General features: G+C 33.0%; 1 protein-coding gene across 1 annotated transcript in view; it reads right to left on the bottom strand.

Annotated features, from left to right (window-relative positions):
* The window catches only part of LOC115891929 (RING finger protein nhl-1), a 223138-nt gene that overhangs the window by 22833 nt on the left and 173292 nt on the right, over positions 1 to 27013 (bottom strand). Inside the window, exons 2-5 of the mRNA XM_030912536.1 lie at positions 18550 to 18698; positions 14290 to 15765; positions 12721 to 13999; positions 6363 to 6541 (exon numbers count right to left, since the gene is read on the bottom strand). Of these exons, the coding sequence (XP_030768396.1) occupies positions 6363 to 6541; positions 12721 to 13999; positions 14290 to 15765; positions 18550 to 18684 (3069 nt within the window). The 5' untranslated portion in view covers positions 18685 to 18698. The remainder of the gene's footprint in view (positions 1 to 6362; positions 6542 to 12720; positions 14000 to 14289; positions 15766 to 18549; positions 18699 to 27013) is intronic.

Raw genomic sequence — 27013 nt, 5'->3', positions numbered from 1 at the left:
ATTTATGATTAAAAAGGGAAAGGAAAAGAAGGAAAAATAATATTTCCCATAATTTTGTACGAAGGTCGCCCTATCTATCGAAAGGATGTTTTTTCTCTCCGATCGTCCGGCAAAAGTCCTTTTTAACCATATTTATTTAAGGGATGACCTCGAACGTATAAGCACCGGTCCCCAGGAAATAGAGGAAATTGATGTGCGAAGAAATGCGTGTACATAAAATTAGTTTTCTTTTTCTTTCTTATTTTCGAGGGAATATCCGTGATGACAGAACGGAATATCAATTGTAACGGAATATAAATTTTTATTCGTCGTTCGTGTACGATATTGTATTTCGTATATTTTTCTGTAATTTAATTTGTAGCAATCATTTAGTTACGGGGTTGTCCAAGTATTATTGCATCACAGCAGTAGTAAGGTTATGATATTTATCAAGGCTAGTTCTATCAACTGTCAGAGTTTACACTACTGTTCCCAGGGTGGGTCAAATTGGACGCTTTTAAAGAGAAACACCCTTTTCTATAGGAGATAGACGAAAACTAATATCGGTGTCTGGAGCTCAAATTTTATCAAAAACATGATGGTGAAAATCGCATATCGATATCTGTTACCGTGTGTTATACCGGGTGTTATTCAAAAATGTGCATTTTGAACAACTTTTTTTGCTATGAAAAATTTTGTATTTTTATGAAAACATTTCCAAAGCACATTTTTACGTAGAATTTAATAGTTTAAGTATATATATTTTTTAAATTAATAATTTAAGAATTATCAACATAAAATTTGATTTTTTATATGGTACACCCTATATATTTTTAACTTATTGAAAAGAATTGAAATTACATTTTCAAAAATATAGCATACTTCATGCATACTTGATACTTTGCTCGATTTCTTTTCGAGATATGGATTTTTTTAAAATTCGCCCACTTTGAATAAGTAGGCTTTCAACGGCGCCGGCTGTAATGCAAAAAAATTCTAGCTGTGAAAACAGGAATTTCTATTCAATTCTAGCAATTAAAACGAAAATAATATTTTGCGAGTGATCTGGCAAATGCTCCTATCTGCCATTTTTTTCAAAATTGAGATTATTTTAGCATAACGTTCTATGAGTAATTATGCACGTATTGACAAAAGGTAATATCTGAAAATAAAAATTTACGGCACAATTTAAAGAAAAGAAAACCTCCTATCTGAAACCAGCTGTTATTCTGGTCACACAAACTCCTATCTACTTATTTTGATTAAAAAGCAAAAGCTCCTATCTATAATCAGGGATATTAAGAAGCAATTTCTCCTATCTTCAAAACTTTGCGTTAAAAACCAGCGAGACGTGACACGCTTCTTGTGCTTGTTGGATTTTTTAGTTATATTTTGAACTAAAATTAAGGTGATTTAATATATATTTACTATAGCAAAATTGTTTAAAAATTATAAGAATTGGCTGTAACTCAGTAATTTTTGGAAGAAAACATATTACAGCTTATATCGCTGAAAAGCTTGAAAAATGGCGCCTTTTTTGAAGTTACGGCCAACTATGGTTTCCATTTAAAAAAACATATGTTTGTGTCATATGTCAAAAATGACAGGTTTTAGAAAAAATCGGAGAACAGAAACTCATTAAAGGGGTGTAATTATCTACAACTTTTATCTGAAAACTTTTTGTCTAAAATAGCTTATAATGGAATTAGGGACAATTTTTAAAATAGCCGAAATTTGTTTTTTTCGAAATATCTAGTAAGCCATGAACTTTTTCAAAAATCTGAAAGGCGCATATTTATGACCCCACAAAACTGCAATTCTTTCCCCATTTAACCGATTCTCTATCTCCAGTAGTTTCTGAGATACCCATAGAGAACATCGTAGGAAACTCACCCTGTATACTATAAAACTATGAAAGCAAATTTTCCTATCTTACTTTTACCACAAGCAAAACGTCCTATCCTTTATAATCCTAAAATACAAATAATCCTATGTGCCATTTTATCAAAAGCAAAAAATCCTATCTGATTTAATAAGTTTACAGTTTAATTGCTTCCAAATAAATAGTATTTAATAGAAAACATACATTATAATGTTTTTTCAATAGCCCAGCCTTCTAAGTCGTTCCGTTTTTGAAAATACCGTTTTTATTGTCTCCTGGAAATTTATTGTTTCAGTAGATAGGAACATTTGCCAGATCATCCGCGATTTGCAATGAGAGATGCAGAATTTTATAACAATTTAAACTATACTTAACCACATCAACACATTTAAACTATATCAATGACAATAAAAAATAATAACAAACCAAGATACGAGAATTTGTACAGGTTTTCGACATGTCGACCGTCTTCTGTCATGGACAGACGGGACCGTTTTTGAACATTTCGCGCTGAATTTATTAACTCAGTGGGAGTGAAAGATACTCTCGCATAACGCTAAGTCCTTCTAATTCTTGTCTAGATTATATGGGCAATTTAAAAATAATAACATTTATTCTTCCGCAAAGATATAAATCCATAGGCACTAAGTCCGGCGGTCTTGATGGCCAACGGCTGAGATCTCGGTTAGCTCAATTATTCTCGAAATTGGTTGCAAAAATTTGCTGATAACTTCAGCGTTCTGAAGCGGTGCCTCGTCTTGCTGGAAAAATATGTTTTCGAGTTCTATTAGGGCCGGTTTCCCTAATAAGGTGTCCAAAGCTAACTAAAACTGTTTTAACTAGTTAAAAGTGGTGAAGTTTTAAAAATTCTGTATTTCGAAGGGGACTATATTTTTGGAAAGGTAATTTTAAGTTCTTTTCATTTAATTAAAAATGTACAGGGTGTCCCAAATAAAAAATCAATTTTTCTGTTGACAACTCTTAAATTGTTAATTTTAAAAAAATTATGCTTAAACCATTAAATTCCACGTAAAAAGGTGATTTGGAAATATTTTCATAAAAATACAAAATTTTTCATTGTAAAGAAGTTACAGCAATTTGTTAAAAATGCACATTTTTGAAAAACACTCCCTAACTCCGAAACGAGTAACAGATATCGATGTGCGGTTTTCAATTTTATGATCATGCTTTCACCCGTAATCATGCTTTTGATAAAAATTGAGCTCCACACACCAATATTAGTTTCCGTCTATCTCCTATAGAAAAGGGTGTTTCCCTTTAAAAGCGTCGAATTTGACCCACCTTGTATTAAGCTTGAACGGCACGAGGTTGAGGCTAGGCTTCCCTATTAGAAGATAATTAAGAAACGACTGAAAAAAGTAATAGATCACAAACTCTGCGTTTTATTGACAATTTATAACAAACATAATTATAGTTAGCGTCTCTTCTGCAGTTCTTACAGTGAAACAAGATTTCTTATATTATACTTGGCCGGTAATCTACCACTTTTAAGCAAATGTGTATCATGATATGACGCGTTATGTATAATTAAGTTACCATGATATTTTGTTTATTTAAGGTACCCAATTATATTGTGGTAAATAAGAAACAAAAATTAGCTACATATACACTGTGTCAAAAAAAAACAATATTGCTTTATTCTCTCATTAGAGGGCAATTAATAAATATGTGATGAAAAAAAAGCGTCAAAATTAGTTTTGAACTGCCTATCGAATACATTTACCATAGAGCGTTTCAAAAAAATCCAAGTATCTTCCAGATGGTAAATCTGGACAAAAGAAACATCATTTATATTTACCATTATTAAAAAAAATTGAAAATAACCAAGTTATATAACTTTGGAAATTCAAAAAAATAATGAATACACTTTTAGAATCACCCTGAAGTGACAGTCAGCTTAGAAAGAATACACTTAACTTGATTGAAAAATTTAAAATCCTTCGTGATCTAGCAATCTGCAATAACTGTTAAAATTAATGCTTTCAGTTTAGCTGAAAATAATTGCAAAAATGTGTTAGTGTGTGTCAAAAAATAAGTAAAGTTGCAATATTTATAATTTATTCTGCAGAAAATTACAACTACTGTTACCTTATAAACACACAAATATGCAGAATGTGGGTAAAGTAGGAAGTTGCAATATTGCAAGGCTTGTCAGGTCCGGAAGATGTCATTGAAAATTACCACCGATTTTTTTGGTAAAAAAACTTATATGCGTGTTTCTCGGGTGGAAATATACTGCCAGTTAAAATACTTGCGGTTATGTAAGAGACACTCTATACAGGGCGAGTCTTAAATAAGTGCAAATATTTTTAGGGCTGGTAGATCTCGATAAAAGAAACATATTTTCTCTTTACCGTTTTTCAATTAAGTCCAAAATAATCGAGTTTGGTTTTGAAAAGGCGGGTTACTTGTTTAAAGGTGGTAGCAAGGTTCGCAAGTAGCACCGTTATCCCACACAATAAATAGAAAAAGCTTACCTCTGATATCTAAATAGGATATTATGCTATTAAGTTATTATTTATTATATACTTAACGTGCAAATCCTGCTTTAGCTGTACACAACACAGAACATAGAAAACCAATATCTTCCCACTTCCTTAAACACTCACGAAACGTACGCATTTACTAACAAAATCTATCTTTGTAATATCGCCTTCTTCAAAATTATTGTACCTTTTTATATCGGTATATGGGGTAAAAGTTTGCATTTGTTGGTTCATTGTTTTAAAGACTCGACTCCTGACTGATACATATATCTACTTGGGAAGGCAATCTTCGTTAAAGCGATTTTTTTCTTTAAACTGTAAATAAAAATGAATTGTATCAAGTTAAAAACACTTTGAAATTAGTAAACACGACAATTTCAAAACATTCTCTGGTTTCAGGTGTATATACGGGTTTTATTAGCTTTACGGCATGGGCGCTGTAGGTGGTAGGGTCGGGACGAATTTATTAAATTAAAAAATACTTGTCGATAAATCTTTATGGTTTGAAAATGTGTAAATGAAATAACGTGGCTTGATGCAGTTTGTTTATACTTATATTTTTTATATTGTTACATGCTGTTGAAATGTAGTTTTTATGATACTGTACGCAATAATCATAACATGTCTTTGATCATAACTATCGATCTCAACAAACAATATCAAATCTATTTTAATTTTGAACTAAAGTAAAAATCGTTTTTAATTTCATTAAGCTCATTACTTTTTTATTTGAAAAATTGCAATACATTGCGTGTGGAGTACACACAATATCACAAGGAGATGTGTAGGTAGGAAATTTTGAATTTCAACCACATGATTTTAATAGACGCAAAATCTCAGATATGTAAACATTGGATAGAGATTGGCTTGTGCTGACACAAGCCTGTGAAAGACACTTAAAATTGATCAAAAACAATTTATTACACTAAAAACAGACATTTTATGTGTTTGTTATTAGATGTTAATCATAATGGCGCAACTAGTATTTCTGCACTTTATAGTACAGCGCATTTTGTTCACACCTTTTCTGAATTTTTCACCTCTTTTCAGCAATTTTTACTTGTTAATTGCATTTTCGCAGATGAATAATTAGAAATATAGATCATTTAGGAAGTGGCAATAACCATGGTGATATCAGAGATTAATATGTGAACAGGCAGTTCTAAAAAATTTTCTAAAAATATACAGGAAAATTTAAAAGAAAATGTACGATTTTCAACATCTTTTTTTGCAGAAAAACCCATAGACGTGTTCCTGTGATCGAAGTATACCACCCCTGAAAATATTTGCACTTATTTAAGACTCACCCTGTATTATGTTGTATATAAAATTGTGTCGTCACTAAATAGGTTTTGAGTAAAACATTTTTGAAGTGAAACTTCTTTACGTGCGAGTAAAAATTCAAGGCCATATGATACACGAGCTAGTGTAACGGCTTTAGAAATACGTAGTGACGCGACGTGTTTATCAAAAATGTTCATATTTTATTTCACATTCTTTTGTAAAAGTTAATCAAATTATTACGTGGAAAGGACTATTTGTTAGACGTAAAAAACTATTTGTTACACGAAAAAATTATTTTTATTATTATTTTTTTATTTTACGCGTAGAAAAATATTTGTCGCATGTAAAAAACAATTTTTGATGCCTATAAAACTATATATTACACGCAAAAAACTATTTTTAGGGGTATAAAACTATTTCTTACACTTTAAAAACTATGTTTACGCCTAAAAACTATTTTTTACACGTAAAAAACTATTTGTTACACGTAAAAAAACTATTTTTATTAATTTTTTATTTTACGCGTATAAAACTATTCGTCACACTTAAAAAAATAGTTTTTTAATTTATTACTTTTTCAGCATTTCAAACTACACTTTTTCAAACATGTCCTTCAAACCCTTCAATTTAATAGTTGTTAGTAAGAAGTTTCACTTCATATTCAAATATGCGCACATAGTTACACACATATTTTTTTTTAAAAGTCTTACTTGGACGCGGTGATTGGACGAATCGGCTACAACGATGGAGTTATCTGGCCCGACGGCGACGCCTCGTGGCCATGTGAAGCATCCGGCTTCGCTCCCCCTACTACCAATTTGGAATAGCTGTTGGCATTTCTGCAGGTACTGACTCCTAGGGGACGTACCTGCCGCTGCTGCCGCGATACCTAAACAAATTCAATATAGTCTTTATTAATTATTATGTTATAGTTTGCGGGCGTCATAATTTCTTATTAATTTCAGGCTATATTCACACGTTCCACTTTAGAGCGACTACACGGTGGTTAGGCTGTTGTTAATGATGAGCATTTGCAAGACCAAGACACCCGTGGTCTTAGTTTTGCAGTCTAACAGTGGCGCATCCAGAGAGTGGGTCTGGGAGGGGTACTGGCAGTTTAAATAAATTAATAAATTTAAATTAAATTTTCGCTCAAAGGCATTGTGAGACTATGGAAAGAAATAAACTTAGATTGTTCTGGATTTTTATTTTGTTTGATATTATTAATTTATTTTGTGATAATTTTAATTTATAACAGATTTTCTTATTTATAAATTTCTTCCTGGGGGGGGGGGGTAATTACCCCCATTACCCCTCTCGTATATGCGCCTCTGCAGTCTAATGAGCAGTTTTGGTCTGATCCTGCATGTTCTAGTCATGGTCTTGGTTTTGCTGGAAGACTTCTGTAAGTTTTGTACTTTTTCTATATACAGTGTTGTTGATATGTATGGAAACGGTCGATTATTGAGCAAAGTTTACGAGGTCCCGCAAAAAGTTATATACACAGTTATAGGTTTCTTAAATGCCTAACATCTTGTAATAAATTTAAGTATACAGGGTGGGTTATAAAGTCGTGGCAACTCTAAGATTCATTTTTTTAAATGGAACTCCCTATATATTATTGGGGTTTCAATTCGTCTCTCAATTTTAAGCAAAAATTGTAATACATATAATGTACTTAAATCCAACCGTTTCTGAGATGTCGAGTTTTGGTTTTGAAATGTTAAACGAAAATTTTGTAATTTATAAACTTGATATAATCTCATTTTATACATCTATAAATGCTAACTCGCAAACTAATGTCAAATATTATTAAGTATCACAGTTTCCGCAGAATAGCATCGTTAAATGATACCGAACATATCGAAATTAATTAAATCGAATTGTAGAAGTGATATTTTCAAAAGTCAATAACTCGTAAACGGTTGGTTTGAGGTACATTGTATGCAATCTCTATTTTTGCTTAGAATTGAAGGAAGAATTGAAATATGCAAGCAATAATATACATCAGTGGGTACCATTTAAAGAAATGAAATTTTGATGTGCCATGACTTTATAACGGATCCTGTATAATTAAATTGATTACTCGCCAAAAGACGTTTTAAAACTCTGTAACTTCTTGCGATACCTCGTATATTTTACCCAATAATCGACCGTTTCCATACATATCAGCGACCCTGTATATATTTTTACTAGATTCACTTTCTAAAAATAAGTAAATGAAACTTTAAACAAAGAAATAATATTTTCCTGATGAAAATTGTTATTACTCAATCTACTAGTGTACTAGGATTTTACCGACAAATGCTGTTTTTATTTTTAGTTAAAAAAACTGAAGAAAAATCTAGTTAAGGACTCACTTGTTGAAGTTCCTATCCTATGTATTTATAGTTAATTGCGGCGTTAACACTAGAACTATTTATTGAAATCTGCATACTTCTCTAAAAAATCTCTAAATTAAGAAGTATTCTTATAATCTGACAGCGTATGTTACAATAATGAAATGTTTTAACTTTAGCAGCATTGTTTTCACAAAAAAAGCCTTATACCAATATGGCTTATTGTTAACCGCTACAATAAATCACATATTTGTCTGCAATAGTTTCAAACACTTAGCCCTTTTTTATTATTTTTGTTTACAAATGATAGGGGGAGGGTTAAATTAATAATTCCTTAGTTTTGTTTAATTGTTATGTATGAAAAACGAGTTTTAAATAAAAACGTGAAAAATAAAAATGCAACACCGCAAGAGTTTTTCATGCTAGGTCTTGATCTTGCGTAAGTCCTGCACTAGTCGGCATTCATCTTGGACTTGCAGATCTCAAAGAAAATTCGAGACCAAGACTAGTGTTGTCTTGGTACCTTGATTTTTCGGCACGTCCTAACTAGTATTGAAAAAGAAAAAAATTGACGAAAATCTCGGCGACAATTCGCACGTGTGAGTAGGTGGATCATAACCAACATTTTTGGTTCATCAAAACGTGACTAAATTTTTGGTTAATTTTAAATTTTGAAGAAGCACTCTTGTAGCTTTTGATTTGAAGAAAAACACATTATTTATTATCAACATCTTCATATAAAAAGTTAGATACAAAATAAGATACAAAACTCTCAGAAGATGGATCAGCGGCATACCGACCGATATGTCTTTTAGATATAGAAGGAAAACTATATGAAGAACTCGATCGAATAGGAACTCTTTCAGCGCGCCAATATGGTTTTCGAAAAGGTAGACAAACAATACATGCGATCGAACATGTACTTCTTATTGCCAGACAAGCAGCATATTATGCACCAAATAATAGAAAATTATGCGCAGTAATTTCTCTAGATGTGCAAAATGCGTTCAACAGTGCTTCGTAGCAGATCATTCTGAACGAAATGCAGAAATGGGGTATAAGTTCGTCTCTGACTAATATGGTGGCATCTTATCTCTCTGAAAGGACAATTTTAATTGAAGGCGATACTGCTAAAAGACAGATTAATGTAACCAGTGGAGTGCTACAGCGGTCAGTACTTACAGACCTTACTTCAGACCCAACACTATGGAATATCCAATACAACGACCTACTGGAAACAGTTATGCCCGAAGGAGTAACACTAATCGGCTTTGCCGATGACGTAGCGATGGTGGTAACGGCCAAAAACGAAAAGACTGAGTGTGCTAGTGTGATGAGTGTTGCTAATGCAGGACTACAAAGAGTGGCCAACTGGATCGAGCGCAAAGATTTAAAACTAGCACCGAGCAAAACTGAAGCGGTTTTATTAACCACCAAGAGGAAACTCTCTCATATATCATTTGAGCTTCTCGGTACAACAATTTCACCAAAAAATGCAATAAGATATCTTGGAGTTTGGCTTGATTCAAAGCTTACATTCGGCGTGCATATAAATCAAGTTATACGAAAGGCGGAACGAACTTTGACCGCACTGGGTAGACTGATGCCTAATATAGGAGGGCCACTTGCTTCCAAACGTAGAATCCTAGCCTGTGTAGCACACTCTCAACTGTTATATGCCGCCCCAGTGTGGCACTTCGCAATATCAAAGGGATATAAGGCAAACACTTAAAGCTATACACCGTAAACTGAACCTCAAGATCTGCAGTGCATATAGAACCGTCTCCGCTGAAGCATTAAATGTCATATCCGGGGTGCCGCCTATTCACCTACTTATAGAGGAGAGAAGAGAGAGATACAAAAGGACATCAAAACTGGAGGCAAGAAGCATACTGATGATTGAATGGCAAAAGGAATGGGATCTAGATAGATATGGTAGATGGACACATGATCTCATACCAGACATTAACACCTGGTTAGATAGAAGCTTTGGAGAGACGGACTATTTCCTAACACAGGCATTGACAGGGCACGGATGCTTTAACAACTATTTGCATAAAAGGGAGAGATCCACCTCAAATTTGTGTATGTATTGCAAGGAAGTTGACAGTGTCGAACACACACTATTCCTGTGTAATGAATGGAGGCAGTTTAGAGAGTCATTCCAACGGGACAGTGATGGACAAGTCTTTAATGCTAAAAATATGATGCAAGGGCTGCTAAGCGGTGAAACATCATGGAAATTACATATAGATGCATTCGAGAAATAATAGAAACTAAAGGAAATAGAATGCGGGGCCTAACCGCATAGACATCCTTCCAGCTGAAGTAATGCGCAAGCGGTTTCCAGCTGGATAGTGCCATGGAATGCGAGGAGGGTTTTTTTAGTCGGTAGGAATCCGACACTACCCAACGGTGTCTTATGCAAGATTTTTCCCCTCCTTCTCAAAAAAAAAAACAATAAAAAAGATACAAAATCAATTATCCATTTTGATAATCAATTGCTTGCAATCAGCACGTAACAATAATTTAACCGTGGTCAGTTTTTTGTAACATATGAAAACGCACGTGTGAATGGAGCTTACTATTGTCTGCAACAATTTTCGTACAAAAGTCGTAAAGTTGTTCATGTGAATATAGCATAAGAAAAACAAAAATGTAATACCGTATGATCGAATAAAAACGGCGTCAGCGTTGGCTATGAAATGAAGATCGCTGTCATTTTATATGTAAAATTATATGGAAAGTCAACGATGTTCATTTCCAAGTCAACTGGACGCCGTTTTTTTTTCGATCATACGGTATATTACGTACAGCTTGTCAAATATAGGATGACATGCGAATATTTTTCGTTTTTATTGTTTGTATTTAAATATTTTTTAAAAAACTTTTGTTGGCTGTCTTGTAGAAAAGGTCTCGAAAAGGAAAAAAAATAAATTTTAATTTTTTTAAATTTAAAAAATCTCGAAATAGCAACAAAAATGGGTCTCATATTTTTGACCAACATTTTTAACCAGTTTAACCTTGTTAAGCAATTTTGTTATTTAATCTAAAAATGCAACGTTAGATATAAAATCATAATGGCAAATACAGTGTCAGAGTGTATTTTTTACCTAACAATTTAAATATCGGGTTCCACTTGTTACATCGACTATGGAAAAAAATAATCACATAACCATGTACTCTATGATCGAAAAAAAAATGGCGGCAAAGAGTTGAAGCCCTAAACATGATTTGCTGGGTCCATACTCCTTATTAGCCTTAAAAATATTGTGATTTAATATATTGAGTAAAATTAATTTTAAATGTTGTAGATTAAAATTTGAGAAAAAAATAATTTTTTGGAAATAGATTTGTGTGTCCGAAATTGTCCTATTCTTTTTTAATCTTTTTATAATTTGTGTTAATTTTACGTAAATTTTTAGTAAATGACGTCTAGAGGTTGACCTCGCCAAAATTATCATCGATTGTCATTCCCCAGCGGTCTTTGGCGCCCCTTTTTTTCGATCAACATGTTTATGTGATTTTTGAGTATATTTGACATAGCTTTGTGGAATGCGTTCGCACTCTGTAATTTAAACTAGTGGTAATATCACTAGATATTTATCATTCCATAGTTGATAAGCTGTATTCTAAAATAATTTTTATTAGTATTTATGTTGCCCCTTTCAGGTTGTAATTTTTGGTAAAAACAACGCATTTTTTAGTTAGGAAAATATTAATGATGGAATGAGTGATTTTTATTATTTCATGTTTCAAAAAATTATGTTGAGATGTATATTGTTATATGGTCATAGTGATAAATCTATCAGCTCTTTTATTTTATTAAAGTTATTCGTTCATTAAAGAAGCTATTTTTTGTTGTAACTTTATATAACACGTGAAACATATTTTTATATGAAAGGTTGATGAATAGCAAAGGAGAACCATTAGTTAATATTTATCCAATAATTAAGAACTATTATTTATTATTTTATATATATTAATATATTCGACAATTTTTATTATTCTAAATCAAAATTGGTCTTGGATAATTAGTAAATACACCATTTACAGGAATGGTATTTAATTATGAAGTAAAATACAAATCATATATTTTTTGAAAATTGCTTTGTGTTAATTTTAATAGTTATATCACATATTTAGCATAAAAAAAGTGTCATGCGTGCACTAAAACCTTGGGTATAGATGATTTCTAAGGCCCTAGTCGTACATACGATCTTTATACCTAAACTTGGTGTTCTCTGTGTTTTTTAGTTAGTTTTAGTAATTATTAGTTCAGCAAAAAATAATGGTGGTGTGGTGTGTGTGTTAAGTGAAAGAGTGTTTGAAAAAAATGAGTAGTGTAAAGATGAATGATTTTTGTTACGAAAAAAAATTGTTAATATTGTTATTAAAAATAATAAAAAATAATTGATTTAAATTTGAAATGTTAGTTACCTAAAATGGAATGTTTAGGTCGATGTAGTACAAAGATTGTATAATAAAGGTAAAACCAGGTCTTTAGTATTAATGAAGTTTCATAGCGAGCGTAAAGCAGCATATTTACCGAAACCATCTCCATCAAATAGACGGGAGTCGCTTACTCACCCAGTGTTTTAGCGCGTGTTATTCGGAAAGTCAGAAATGGTTATGGATTCGCAGATGAAATAGTATGGAGGAAGGGGCAAGAACGTAGTTCTGAACCTCGCCCGCTACGATCACGTTTAAAGGCAAAAGGGTCACTTACCGGCTGCCGCCGTAGTTGCTATATGGGTAGTGGGGGAGCCTTGCATGTTTTTTTGGTCGTCGTCTGAGCTGGCCAGGTCGGTGGAAGAGCGCAGCGGCAGGCCCAAGGAGAGCCTGCGCGCCGCAGCCGACGACGATGCACTTCCGGACGTTTGGGAGCCTCCTCCCGAAGCCGACTCTTTATCTTTGCCGCCGCTTCTGTTGCCGTACTTGTTCTTCAAGTAGCGGGCCCAGGAGCTAAGGGCTGCTCCGTCCTTTTCATTCGAAGCCGAAGCGGACTGTCGTTCCGGCGAGCTGTCCCTAGATTTAAGGGCGTGCGAGGATCGGCTCCTTGAGAGATCATGCGCTGATGCCGAAGTGCCATAACCTCGCGACGCTAAGTACGCCGTAGGGTTAGATGTGGTCGGGGAGATCGGAGTAGCAACGTTATCTTCTGCGTCATCCTCATCTCCAAATTGCTGACTGCTGCGGCTGCGTGCCAATCTTTGTCTGCGTTCCTTTAAGGCCATGTACCGAGATCTATTGCTTGGATATTTGCTGTCTTCATCATTAGCAGCCGGGGTGCTATATTTTGGTGTGTAATCTTCATCGTCCGGCGGAATTGCTGCGGAACTTTTACTTTTATTTAAAAATCTGCTGGTGTAACCGTAGCGGGGAGGTTCCTCATCGGTTGTGGTCGTTCGCCTTCTACCTCCATACCTGTTTGCGCTTTCCTCCGGAGTCGAGTACTTTGATCTATTTAAAGGAGATCCGTCTTTTCGGCCGTGATCCCTAGCATTAGCGCTGCGAGCGAGCAAAGCCCCGATGTCGGACTTGATCATTTTCTCTTCGGTTTTCTTACTGGAAGGTTCGTCTGACTCCTCTTCCGTTTCTGTTTCTTCTTCGGTGGATGTTTCGCTTTCTTCGTCTTCGTCTTTTGGTGTAGGCTGCGGTGTCGAAGTCTTGTTCAAAAATCTACTTTGAAAAGGTTTTGGTTGTTCTTTGGCACTTGCGGATGAAGTTCTACTACGGGTTTCGGCTGGCACTTCACTTCTAGCCAGATATTTCTGTTTTACTTCTTCGGTAGTAAAAGGTGCACCGGTGCTTCGTACTGCTCCCGAAGAGGACGATTCAGCTGAAGAGCTCGAGTCACTACTAGCTGAACGAGCGGTTTTCTTGTGCGATGCATCAGAAGACCTGCGCGTTGCTGGTGGGGCAGGTTTTGTTTGCGCTTGTTTTCTTTGTTGTTGTTGTTGAAACGCGGTCGCGGTACCATCTGACTCTTCAGTACTGGACGGTGCCTATAGAAAATATTTTGTTAGGAGAAGAATCTTGCATACATCTTCATGCTTCACACCAAAAACAACAGAAAGCATATACACTTTAAAGTGTGGTTTTAAGCGTAGAACGGAAGAGAAGTAACATGCCAATGTGTGACTATTTGCCGGTTAATTTTGTGTGTAGTATCACTATGGACGGCAAGCGGTTTAAAATTACTCTACAAAACGTTCTAAACGGACCTTACATTCTAAATTATTCTAAACTTATATAATCAGGTACATACAAGAGGTTACGGCTCATCGAGACTCACCTCGGGGGCGTTAAGTTTCCTCTGAGTTGGGAGCCTCTCCTCGGTGGTTGTTCGCTCTGCAGGCCTTGTCTCTGGGGCTGTTTCTGTGGACGTTGTGGCCCCCTTGTTTTGCTTTTTAATTTTCGATATTTCATCTTCCTCGCTCACTTGTCGCGTGGCGGGCGGTGGAGGTCTCTTTGTAACGACTTGCGGTTGTTTAGGAGGTTGTGGTGTGACAGGTTCCTTTTTTTCCTTTTTTCCTGTAGGATTTTCCTGCAATTTTTTCATTACGCGGGGAGAATCTGCTAACCTAGTGATTCCACTGAGGGGGCCTTTGGTGACATCTTCTGTGTCTAGTGGTCGTTCTCTTTCATTTTTGTGTTGTTGTTCGTGGAATCGTACTCCCCTTGATTCGGTATCTGAGTCATCGTCGGCCATAGTATTTCTACGCCTAAACCGACTGCTGTACTTCGATCTGGCTGATCGATCGTGATCATAATCATCACCGTAATCAGCACCACTACGGCCATAACTGGAACCGTATCTGTCAGTTTTTTCTGGCTTTTGTGTGCGTTCGCCAAATTTGCGTCCACTCAGGACATTATCTTGGTCCTGATCGCCGTAACCTCTTTCGTAACCTTGATCCTGATTTCGGAAAGCTAGTCTGTGGTCACTTTTTGATCTCATCAATCCAGGACCAGGAGGTTGTAGCAGGCCAGTACTTGTACCTTGTGAAAAAGGACTGCTACTGCTGGCAATGTTTAAATCGCCATATCCGGCAACGTGTAGAACAAGTTGATTGGGATCGTGCCCTAGTACTAATCTAATTTTTCTCGTGTAATCAGTATTCTCATATTCAAAATTTCGAATAAATTCTATCGTTTTTAGGAAAATTTCTTTAGCGTCCATTAGTTCACAGTCATCCCAAATATCTACACTTTCGTTCATATGTTTGTCAGCTAGATCACAATTGCTTAGAATATTCGAGATTTCTTGTTCTAAGTTATCTTTCAAACCGGTTAAGGTCCGCATTTCGGTACCTAGGTAGCGATCGATCTCTTTTCGCAAATATTCGGTACGATCTTTCAAAGCCTTGTTGAGCCTTCTATATATTTCTTCTACTTCTTCTCCAACGGAAAGGCAGTTTGTTTGAATATTCTGTACATTCTTCTCGACTAGGTTGAGACTGTCTTGTAACCTATGAAGTCCCCTTCGAATTTGATTATTGATCCTACTGATTTCTCTGCGTAGTATCTCCATGTGGGCTCCCTTACATTCGTCACAGATTTTCTTGTCGCAGTGGTGACAAAAACTACAGTAAGATTTCTCGGAGCAGACATTGCACCGTTCCATCACTTGACCGCTGGTAGGATCCGGCAGCTCTCCTGTAATTTCTATGTGGAGTTCGAGAAATCGTTGCAGGGTGACGTTGGTGGGAAAACCTTGAACTCCTTGATAGGGGATTCTGTGTTCTGCGCGACATTCTGGACATTTCACCTGCGAAAGAAGAGAAATACTTAATTAAGTATGATATATGAAGTAACATGAAAAGAAAGCAGTTTTAACTCAATATACAGAGTGTTTCAAAAAATATGTCCCATCTTTCGTGGGGAGATTCCTTACTTAAAAATAAGATTTATTTTTCATATCAATATAGGTCCGGTTCTGTTTTGTTTCGTAGATACAGGGTCCTTTTTTTCTTCCAAGGATCCAGTTTTCTTCCAAGTACTTTTAGTTTTGTTTCGAATGAAATTTTGAGCATAAAAGTTACTAAAAATGCGACATATTTTAAAGCTAAAAAAGTGTCGACATATTCACCAGGGACGTGCATATCGATTATCACTTGAATATTTTTCTAAAAAAAGCATGTACCCCACTGGTTTTTGTTCTCTTGTTAACGAAATAGTGTAAGCAGTTTAATGCCGATTAAAAGTTGTCTCTTAATATTTTGTCGATTTCGGCCTCCTTGATGAGATAAACGCAATTTCATTTATTTGCCCTTGATCCAAGTCTAATAGCAACCCTTAAAAAAATTAAAGTCATTAACTTGCTAAAGCTTTAAATGAGTACTCATTGATTCCTCATCAAAAAATATGAAAAAAAGCTCCTATAAAGTTAGAGGATATTAAAACTTTTTAAAATGAGTAATTCATTTTATGTAATTATCTTAAATACCATTATATATATTTTTTTTTATTTGAAATTCCTGTATGTTGGACTAACAGTATTAATAACTAATAGTAATGATAGTTAATAATAAATTAGGTAAAATATATAAATTAAAAATTGTGATTAATAAAATTGCGTTTATCTCATCCAGGAGGCCGAAATCGACAAAATATTAAGAGAACATTTTTAAACGGCATTAAACTGCTGACACTATTTCGCTTACAAGAGAACAAAAATCAGTGGCATACATGCGTTTTTTAGAAAAAAATATTCCATTGATAACACATATGCACGTCCCTGGTGAATATGTAGACACTTTTTTAGCTTTAAAATATTCAGTAACATTTTTAGTAACTTTTACTCTCAAAATTTCATTCAAAAAGCTAAAAGTACTTGGAGGAAAATTATAATAAATCAAAAAATATTAACTCTTTAACACCCTGTATCTACGAAACAAAGTAGAATCGGACCTATGTTGATATGAAAAATTAATTTTATTTTTACGTGAGGAATCTCCCCACGAGAGATGGTACATGTTTTTTGAAACACCCTGTATAGCTACCACAAAAAGTTTGCAACAATTTTGTATTTTTTTATTGATTTATTGTAAAAACATGGGGTATCAGTTGAGTAGTATTATTAGTAGTTCGAAATAAACTATATTGAGCGAACACCAATCAAGCTCAAAGTTTTCTCCTGTTTGTTCAGTTTTTGTTTGTTTTGGTTTGGATTGGTTGGTTTTATTGCAAAGATCGGTATAGCAAATTAACATTTTTTTTATATTTTTACAGTCCAATGTGAGGCAGAAGAAAAAATGAGTATAATATGTTTTTTAATTTATGTCAAATGTCAAGTTTCTGTATACTGGTTAATATGTGATAATTTTTATATAGTCTCTGATATATATCGGGTGCGTCTCAAAAGTGACTAACCTCCTATAATTTTTTTATTTTTTCAGATAAAAATACGAGATTTGGAATGTTAGTATATGACATAAATTAGGATTGTTTGACGTATTCAATTGTTTTTGATCACTTTCTTGATCACTTTCGTTTCTCCCGAAATGACTACCCACAACTTTTTATTTTTAAATAGCACCCTCGATTTTTTATACTTTATTCGATAGAAAATGACACTCTGAATAGAATGACATATCATACGTCAACTTGACATTTTCTCATATAGTTTATTTGAAATTGTAACATGCGGTTCATAACGACAATTTGTCTCAAAATACCATAAGTATAAATAATAATAAGTGTGTGGTACCAAATTATTCGTAAAAAAATGCTTTTTCCAAATATGCTACTGAGCCACCCTCGTTTCATTTGGAAAAATTAAGATATTATGATTAAGAATACGATTTGGGCATCTTTTAACCGGCCAAGACAAGACACGAAAAACATTAGACGATCAAATCTATTTTTCCAAGGCTCATTGATTAAAAATTAATGTTTTTATCACAGTCACGGCACTCTAGATTGAAATTTAAAATACAATTTTTTTAAAGCGCAAATGGCAAGAGTTGACATAATATGTCATTCTATTCAGGATGTCATTTTCTATCGAATAAAGTAGAAAAATACCGAGGGTGCCATTTAAAAATCAAAAGTTGTAGTCACTTCCGGTGAAAGAGGAAGTTGCCAAGAACAATTGAATACGTCAATCAATCCTAATTTATGTCATATATTAACATACTAAATCTTGTTTATTTAAATAAAAAGTTATTGGGATGAGCCACTTTTGAGACGCACCCGGTATTTTGGAAAATTTACATATCGATGTAAAATCGAATTTTGAATGTAATCGGTTCTGAAAGAATTGTTCTTTTTTTGTTGTCTACCCCATTTGATTAATAAATTATTTGTCATTCTTTTTTAATTGCTGCTGACGGTTATTACATGACTCATGGCAAAGTAGTACTTTGGAATTGCTGCATAGTTTTCTTTATAACACAATTATACAAGAGGTTCCATTTATTCCAGACTTTTTGATGATTAGTGATTTAAATGTTACACTATTAGTTTCTTATTTTCCAAACATTTCTGAATACAATATAACAATTAAGATTAATTAAACCATTAATGTAATTAATTAAAAGCAGGGACATACCTGACGTCTTACGTAGTCGACTAGACCTTCCAAACAGGGTTCCATACAAAAACTATGTTGGCATGGTAGTAGCTTGGGATTTCTGTAGCGATCCAGGCAGATGGCGCAGGTAAGAAGTTGCTCAAATTGTTCCATTTTTAGTGCTCAGTCTGGAAAAATAAAATATAAAATTAGTAACAGTGAAATGAGACTTTTTAGAGAAATAATGCATTTCATTTAACCTATGTTGATTTGAATTACTGTTGTAGAGCCCTAATCGTTCATCTAAAAATAGAAGCTCCCTAATAGAATAACTGCACCGTTTTCACAGAGAGGGCGTAGTTATGCACAAAAACGCGTTGCCGCTAACACCGGGAAAGGAAGATGGCTGTCAATTTTAGAAATATACGGCTGGTAATTCATTACTACGACTTTAATTAAAAAAGTATGGAGTAAATAAAAAACTAAAACCTTTGACAAGAAGAATAAAGTCAAAACACCCAGATGAGAATATGGCGCCCAACGTGGGGCGTCTGTACGCCTTCTTGTCACAGGTTTTAGTTTTTTATTTTTGTCGTAGGTTTTAGTTTTTTATTAAAAATGTTTGGAGATTTTTTTAGTTTTTAGTTAAAAAACATAATTTGTTGATAATATGGCAAGAGAGGTAGTAGATTAAATTTACAAGAAAGAAAATCCAGATAAGATCCAGTGGTTCTCAAAATTTTAGCAAAAAAATTTTTTTTTGGAAATTTGCAAAGTAAAATAACTCGGTTATTTTGGATTTATTTGAAAAACGACAAAGAGAAAATATGTACCAGTCCTGAAAATATTTGCACTTATTTAAGATTCACCTTGTATTTTTAAGATATCACCTCAATGGAACATATCCCTAAAGATCTTTTAAAAAACTTTTAAAAACAAATTTTCATGAAATGGAAATTTTAATTTTATAATAAATTTTAAATATACACTTTAACAATTTTCTGAACTGTAAAATTTATAATATATTTTTTTTATATTTCATTGAGATAGAAAAGAAAGATGGAATTTTGTAATTATTTTGATTGAAGTTGCTTTGTTTACTATCAATCGAAAAATAAAATTAAAATAAATAAGGTTATTTACTTCATTTTTTGAAAATAATTCTAGGGTTTTCGCCACTGGAAGAAAATCTACAAAATAATAGAGTTATTTTTCTGAACAGCACTGCATTAAAAAAAACACTGACCAGCTGGTTTCTGATGGGATTCAACACAGTGGTGTTTACAAAAAATATCTTTTTTTATTTTTTTAGATTTCTAGGCATGGAAAAACAGAATTATTTTCAAGAAATGAACCCGCCACATAGGTATAGACATTAATTATTTATTTATTTCACAATTCACCATTTTCTACTACTTTCGTACGTTCTTAAGCTATATTGTAGCTTCACTAAAATTATGTTCAAGGCATAGGGCATACTGGGTATAATAAACTCTATAAAGGCCCATAAAGACCATAATTTCAGCATTACTATTTTTTAAGTTGAAAATGTGGTTCCTCCCTCTGAGAATAGATATGAGCACAACCTAATACCTTTACGTAATTTACAGCCTCCAAAAACAGCCTATCTGACCTATTAGCTATTATAGCAGTAGATAAATCGAATAGTAGAGACCATTCGTCTCAATATTATTTGATAAATTATCGGTTTAATAAAGAGACTTTACTTCGGATTCTAAAGAGTAACACAGACTGTGTTTTCGCTGGGCGGTTTTGTTCGACGAAAGAATATTCTTGCAAAAACGTCGAACTTCCTTTGCACACATATAAACAGTCTTATGAAAACACAGCGATATGAAGATTCGACATTTTTTACGGAATAAATTTCTCGTCAGAGAGGCAGAGTACATCCACCACTGAGAAAAACGATAGTTTTTAAAACAGTTTGCGCCTCAAACTTTTGACTTGCAGAAATAAAGACAAGAATTAGACAAAATCTAGTTCAACTTGATTATTTTCGGTTTTGTTGACCAGTAAGAACGACAGTTTTCTAACTTACACTTTACCTACACGTTTGGTTCGTTAAAGAAAACTGCATAGCATAAAGGCAGTGTATGATTTCCTTAACATAAAAAATTTCTACGTCACCACTTTAAAAAAAAGCGTCGGACTCTAGTCCCACGGAGACCGAAGTGTCGAAAAATATGATGTAGAGTAATGCGTGTTATTTTTCTCAGATATACCATCTTTATATCCTAAAGGCCTAGGGGCAATGACCTTTATTACGTTTTTCCCTGGTTTGACAAAAAATAGAGGCCATTTTTTATGTATACAAAGGACAATAGAAGCAATTTTTAGAACAAACATTTCAGTAAGAATTTTTTATCTGAAAAAATTATAAAGTTATAGGGGTGAGTCACTTTTGAGAAAGACTCGGTCGACTTTACATATAATCTTCCTTGAAAGTGTCTTGAAAATTCAAACTAAATTATTGTTAACTCCACAGCATATATTAAAATAGAGTTTTGATTACAATCTGAATTAGCTGAAAAGGATTAAAGGAAATTTGTATGCTAGAAAGAGCCAAGGTCTTTCAACTCTGAAAATTCTTTTTATTCAACAATTAATGACGAAAAGCGCGTTGGAAGCTGAGCTTTAGAGGTAAATTTATTTATTTAATATTAAAATTTGACTGGACTTTTGCGTGTGATATACGAGAATATATCATTGTTAAAAGATAGGTTGGATTAAACTTGAATTTATTAAGAGAAAAAGAGAAAAGATTGTTGTAAATTATAAAGCTTATTGGTCTGATATGAATATTCTAAAGTCATTCTTTTGTATTCCTTGGTTAAGATAGAGATTGGAGTATTGTAATAAATTAGCAGTTATATTTTTTACTCTATATTATAGTTATAAATCAAGGTAAATAGGAACATATAGCAAATTTATTTTAATGGTAAGTTCTAAATTTCTTTATTTTAGACTTCTAATTCGATGTAAAAAGGGAGGAATAATTAAAAAAAACGGCCAAGTGCGAGTCGGACTTGCCTCCGAGAGTTCCGTACAAATTTGTAGCAGGCTTGCCACCTTGTGTATTTAAAAAATCGGGACAGCTCTAGCGCAACCTTTTTTCTTAAATGTCAAATTTTATGAGGCCATCGAATTTTGAAACAATATTTTATGCCTTTAAAAAAACTATTCGAAATTTATAAATAATTATGTAAAAATAAAAAATGAAAAGTTGAAAACAAAATTAGAAAACAATCAATTAAATCTAAAACAACTAGAACAAAACCTAAAGAAAGTTAAAAGTTTCAGCTGCATAATCTGTATAATTGGCTTTATTAGTTTATTTAATTATTTTTAAATGGTAATTTTTTGGCAAAATAAAACACTACTAATTTACCACAAAACATCAAAACACTTTAAAATATAATATTCTTAGTATACACAAGCATAAAAGGCATCAAACCAAACCCCCTACAAGTGTGCTAATTTCCATTAAACACTTTACTTTTAAAACTGGACGCGCGTTTCGTTAACCAGCTTAGTATCATCAGCAGATGATGAAAACTGATGGTTAGCTTCGAATTTATGGTTAGCGAAACTAGCGTCCAGCCTTAAAAGCAAAGTATTTTGGTGTATTGCGGTGAATTAGTGTTTTATTTTCTTGTTGTAATACCACGGGTTCCCACCTCCAACTGTAATGAATATTTTTTATTTTTTTTTGTTGCTGCAATAATAAGAGCCTTGTTATTTTTAATAAAATCTAAAAATTCTTATATTCGATATACATTAAAATTAAATGAGATTTGAAGTTCCGTTTTAATGAGCTTAACTGAATATCTATTTCTAGCGTCTGTCTACTTCAACATGATACGTGAAAATACATAAATAACAACCTTAAACAATGAAGGTATATAATTTACTCTAGTTTTAAAAATACTTTATTTTTTTACCTATAATTTTTATATCCTTTCTGGCAAATTTCCTTTACGCAAGTTTTTATTATCGAATATTCATTATACAGAGTATCAACATCTACTTCTTTTAATTCTACAATTTCTAAGATTTTAATTAATTCGTGGAAATGAACTGTTTTTAAATTCAAGAAATTAATAAACATGTACTTTTAATAATATATTTTACAATTTTATTGTTTAATAAAAATGTGGCTATGAAACAAATAAAAATCGGGACATTATAGGGCTTTGCGTGGGGACGCGGAACTGTTGGATCAAAATCGGGACGGGTAGCAATAATGATTTGTAGGTACCTACATATTATAAATATACTTTAAATACAGACTACAGCATGTTCCCGAATTATCTTTACACGGCTAAGGAAATCACTATAATAACCTTAATACTGTACCAACCTTGATTTCATGCATATTTTCATCGATATGTTTGTACCTTCAACATAACGGTCTAGGTAAAGCGTCTAGCTTATTTGCCAGTTCGGAATTAGAATTTAGAGTTAGTAACTCGCATTTTTATTGGAGGACACTGTCATATTTATTTCAAACCAATAATCAACGAGAATATTCATATATTTTAATACAATTACTGTATATCAATATAAATAATGAATTGTTTGTAACTGAGCTGTAATTTCTGTATTATTAATCCGGTAAATGATGGAGATAAACAATTGTGATTGATTAAAATTTAATTTTAAGTTTTGTTAACAATATTAATATTCTGAGAATTCGAATAATGAATTGAATAATGACAAGACAAGTAACATCTGTCTAAAAACCAGCGATTTAGAGTGACAATTTGGTTATGTAAAATTTAGAGTGAAAATTTTGATTATGCAAAAGAAATACATATTTTATGAGTTTACTGGTTGCCTAACGATTAACATTAATTTAAAAATAAATCCCCAACATGAATAATGAACAAAACATTTAAATAAAAACAGACTACACAAAAAAAATTGTTGAGCTTACTTCCGATTTTTCTTTTCACTGATTCCGAACCGCCCTAGAACTGTAATACGCATGCGCAGAAGGAAATATGAAGATGTTATTTCATTTACAAATGCGCTGTAGAGTTCTAGGACGGTTCAGAATCGGTAATAACAAGAACCCGAACAAAGCTTTGGTTAGTAGCAGTTATTAGTAGTCAGAGATGTAGATGTAGTAGTATTTTGGTTTAATGGCTACAGCTATCCGGTTGGGTGATTATCGTTTTTTTAATAAAAATTAAAAAACCTTATGAAATTACAAAGCTAGAATAATATACGGTTTTATATTCACTCTAATTTTTTTGAATTTTATAAAAAGCATTTATAAAAAAATATGTATCCTTCAAATCCTTCAATTTAATAGCTGTTAGTAAGAAATTTCACTTCAAATATGCGCACATTGAGCACACACAATTTTTTTTTCAACAAATACATTTGCTATAAATATCAACAGGCATATAAAGTATAAAGTATCTATAGTTAATAAAAATATTTAACATATAAAATATATAATAATAAGAATATGGAAAATATTTAAAGAGAATATATATTGGAAGTTGTTATGAAGAACATATTGTTAGGGAAGGCCCTGGAATTGAGGAATATTTTCAGAATATATGAGAAAAAATTCTTTGTCCCGACACGCCATGATTTACATTTTATTTTTTCCAAGCCGTTGAGTAAGCTTTTCTTTAGTTTACAGGAATAATAGGGGTGGTTTATTTCTTTCCATTTGTTTTAATATAAAAAATGTGAAAATAGTGGGTTTTCATAGTAGAAAATGGCAATAAGTTTATTTAATTTGCATCAATTTAATTAAATATACAATTAACTAAAAAATATATAAGTTGTACTACAACAGTATTTAATCGGCAATATAGCTCTTCAGCTATCGGCAATATAGATTCAGCCCGCAGCACAACCGAAATGTTGTTGAATCTGCAGGAAAACCGAAATTGAGGTTTTCCTGCAGATCATTAATAAAAATTATAAATATCAGAGGTCATAGGTCCCAATACTGAGCCCTCAGGAACACCAAGCTCGATTTCGTGCTGATCGGATATTTTATCTCTAATCTTAACAGAAACATTGCAGATTATGAGGAGGATGCCGATTATATATTTAGGAAGCTTGAGGAAGATTACAATAGATCGGGACTCAATATCAACCTTAGAAAAACCGAATACCTGAAAGTAGAACAAACTGAAGATCCTGAACTACACATACACGAAATTAAAAGGTGCAGCGAATACAAATATTTAGGAAATATTATATCTGAAGACAGGAACTCCAAGAAAGATACACATAGCAGAGTGCAACAAGGCGAGAAAGTAATCGGTTTTTTAAAGTCTCTCTTGTGGTTAAATAAAACATCCATCCAAACAAAGCTAAGGATTTATAAAGCAATCGTAGAGCCAATTCTAACGTACAGTGCCAAATGCATTAAAAGAAAGGATGGTCGAGTCAGTGGAGATGTATTTTCTCATAAGAGCATGCCGAAAATCAAGCATGGAGCACATTAGAAATGAGGAGATCAAGCGATGAACAAGGTGGGTATATAACAGCACCGACAACATTGAAACGAGTCAGTTTCTATGGTATGGGCACGTAAAAAGAATAGGAGAGGAAAGATAGCCAAAAAGGGCAATGGAGTATCGTCCCCAAAGTAGAAGGAAAAGAGGGAGACCTACAACTACGGGGTTAGATTGAATACACCAGTACATGAGAAATAGAGCTATTAAGGAGGAAGCATGGCAAAACCGAAAAGATATGGAGGTTGAAATGCCGGATGTGGTAGAAGCTAGGATTGATAGCCGGATGTGGTAGAAACTGATTTATACAAGGTGTCCTAGAAATAAGTGCAAGTATTTTAACTGGTAGTATAGTTCAACTCCAGAAACACGCCTATGTTACGAATGTTACTAGAAACACGCCTACTATAAAAAGTTTTGGATTTTTTTTAGTTTTTAGTTAAAAAACATAATTTCTTTACAATATGGCAACATAAGTAGTAGACTAAATTTACAAGAAGGAAAATCCAGAAAAGATCCAGTGGTTTTCAAAAGTTGAGCAAAAAATAATTTTTTTTGGAAATTTTCAAAATAAAATAACTCCGTTATTTTGGACTTATTTGAAAAACGATAAAGATAAAATATGTTTCTTTTATCGAGATCTACCACCCCTTAAAATACTTGCACTTATTTCTGGGACACCCTTTATATACAGTATGTTCCCGGATTTTATTTACAAGAGGAAAAACGTTTTTATTATTGGCGTTTTGAGAAAAATGTATTCTTTATAAAACATTTTGTTTGTTTTAAAATGGTTAATCCCGTATATACTTTTACAAAATTCCATACCGTTTTAGAGACAATCGAAAAAACGTGAAACTATGCTTACAAAAAATTTGTAAGCCCTAAAATAAAAAAGGCGTTTCCATGGTAATATAATTTCGATTTCATTCCTTGATAGATTTATTTTTATTTTAATTAACGTCATATTTTTTGCTCTTTTTAAAGTATCACATTTTCTGATATTTTTGATCACCCTTTCAATCTATAAAAGAATGAAAGAGTGCTCATAATAATTAATTTTAATAAGATTTTAACCAATGTAACATCTGACCACGAATGCCACACTTTTCAATTTTACTCAGAACAAATTTAATATGTAGGGAGTCAGGCTTTGTTATATCAAAAATTATTAGTGTTAAGTTTTATTAAATAGTGTAGTGTGTTTCTTTTTCTTGTAAATTAATTTTGATAATTTAATCTGACTTCAAATTATCGACACGAAACCTACAAAATACTTAAGAATATTGAGTAATAACTAGTATTATAGGGGCATACACTCACCGACAGAAAAACGGACACATAAAAATTTTGATGTATTTTAAAATTTTATATATTGTGTTCTAGTAGACCGATTTTGATGATTTTTTAAGTAATTTGTAGTGTTATTTGAATTTTTAGTGTATCTTTTTAAATTAAAAATGAAAGTTCCCATCTTGTTATACGAGGGAAAACAAAATGTTGATTATATGGTGAGAAAGTTTGAACCACCCTGTGGAATATGTTAACATAGCAAGGAATTTAAAAATCATTTTATCATCTAGTTCTATCTTTTCTCGATAGTTGGTATTTGGTTCATCTCAGTAGCTTTTTTTTTTAAGATATTCCCTTTTGAAGAAGACACTATATAACATTTGTTCGTAATTTTTAACATTAAATCCATGCCTTTGTTTTTGGTCCCTGTCAACAGACTTATAAAATAGTTTTAATAAATAATATTTTCTTGCTTTTAGCTGTGTATTTTTTTCTAATTTCGAAAAATAGAAAGTAGAGAAAAAAAAAGTAAAAAGAAAATTGTTTTGCTTGTCGTAAAGGGGGGAACCGTAAAGGGGGGAACAGGGGCTGGTTGTAGTACTGGACAGCCCACCTGATGAAGGGTAGGCCCAGAAACCGGTTGTGGGAGTGGAGCTTGGTTCCCCCCTTTACGACAAGCAAACAATTATCTTTTTACTTTTTAT

Source organism: Sitophilus oryzae, unplaced genomic scaffold (assembly GCF_002938485.1).
Source record: "Sitophilus oryzae breed Bouriz unplaced genomic scaffold, Soryzae_2.0 scaffold_1203_pilon_pilon, whole genome shotgun sequence".
Taxonomy (NCBI): Eukaryota; Metazoa; Arthropoda; class Insecta; order Coleoptera; family Curculionidae; genus Sitophilus; species Sitophilus oryzae.
The sequence above is the reverse complement of the archived record's forward strand: the minus strand, read 5'-3'. Positions and strand labels throughout refer to the sequence as shown.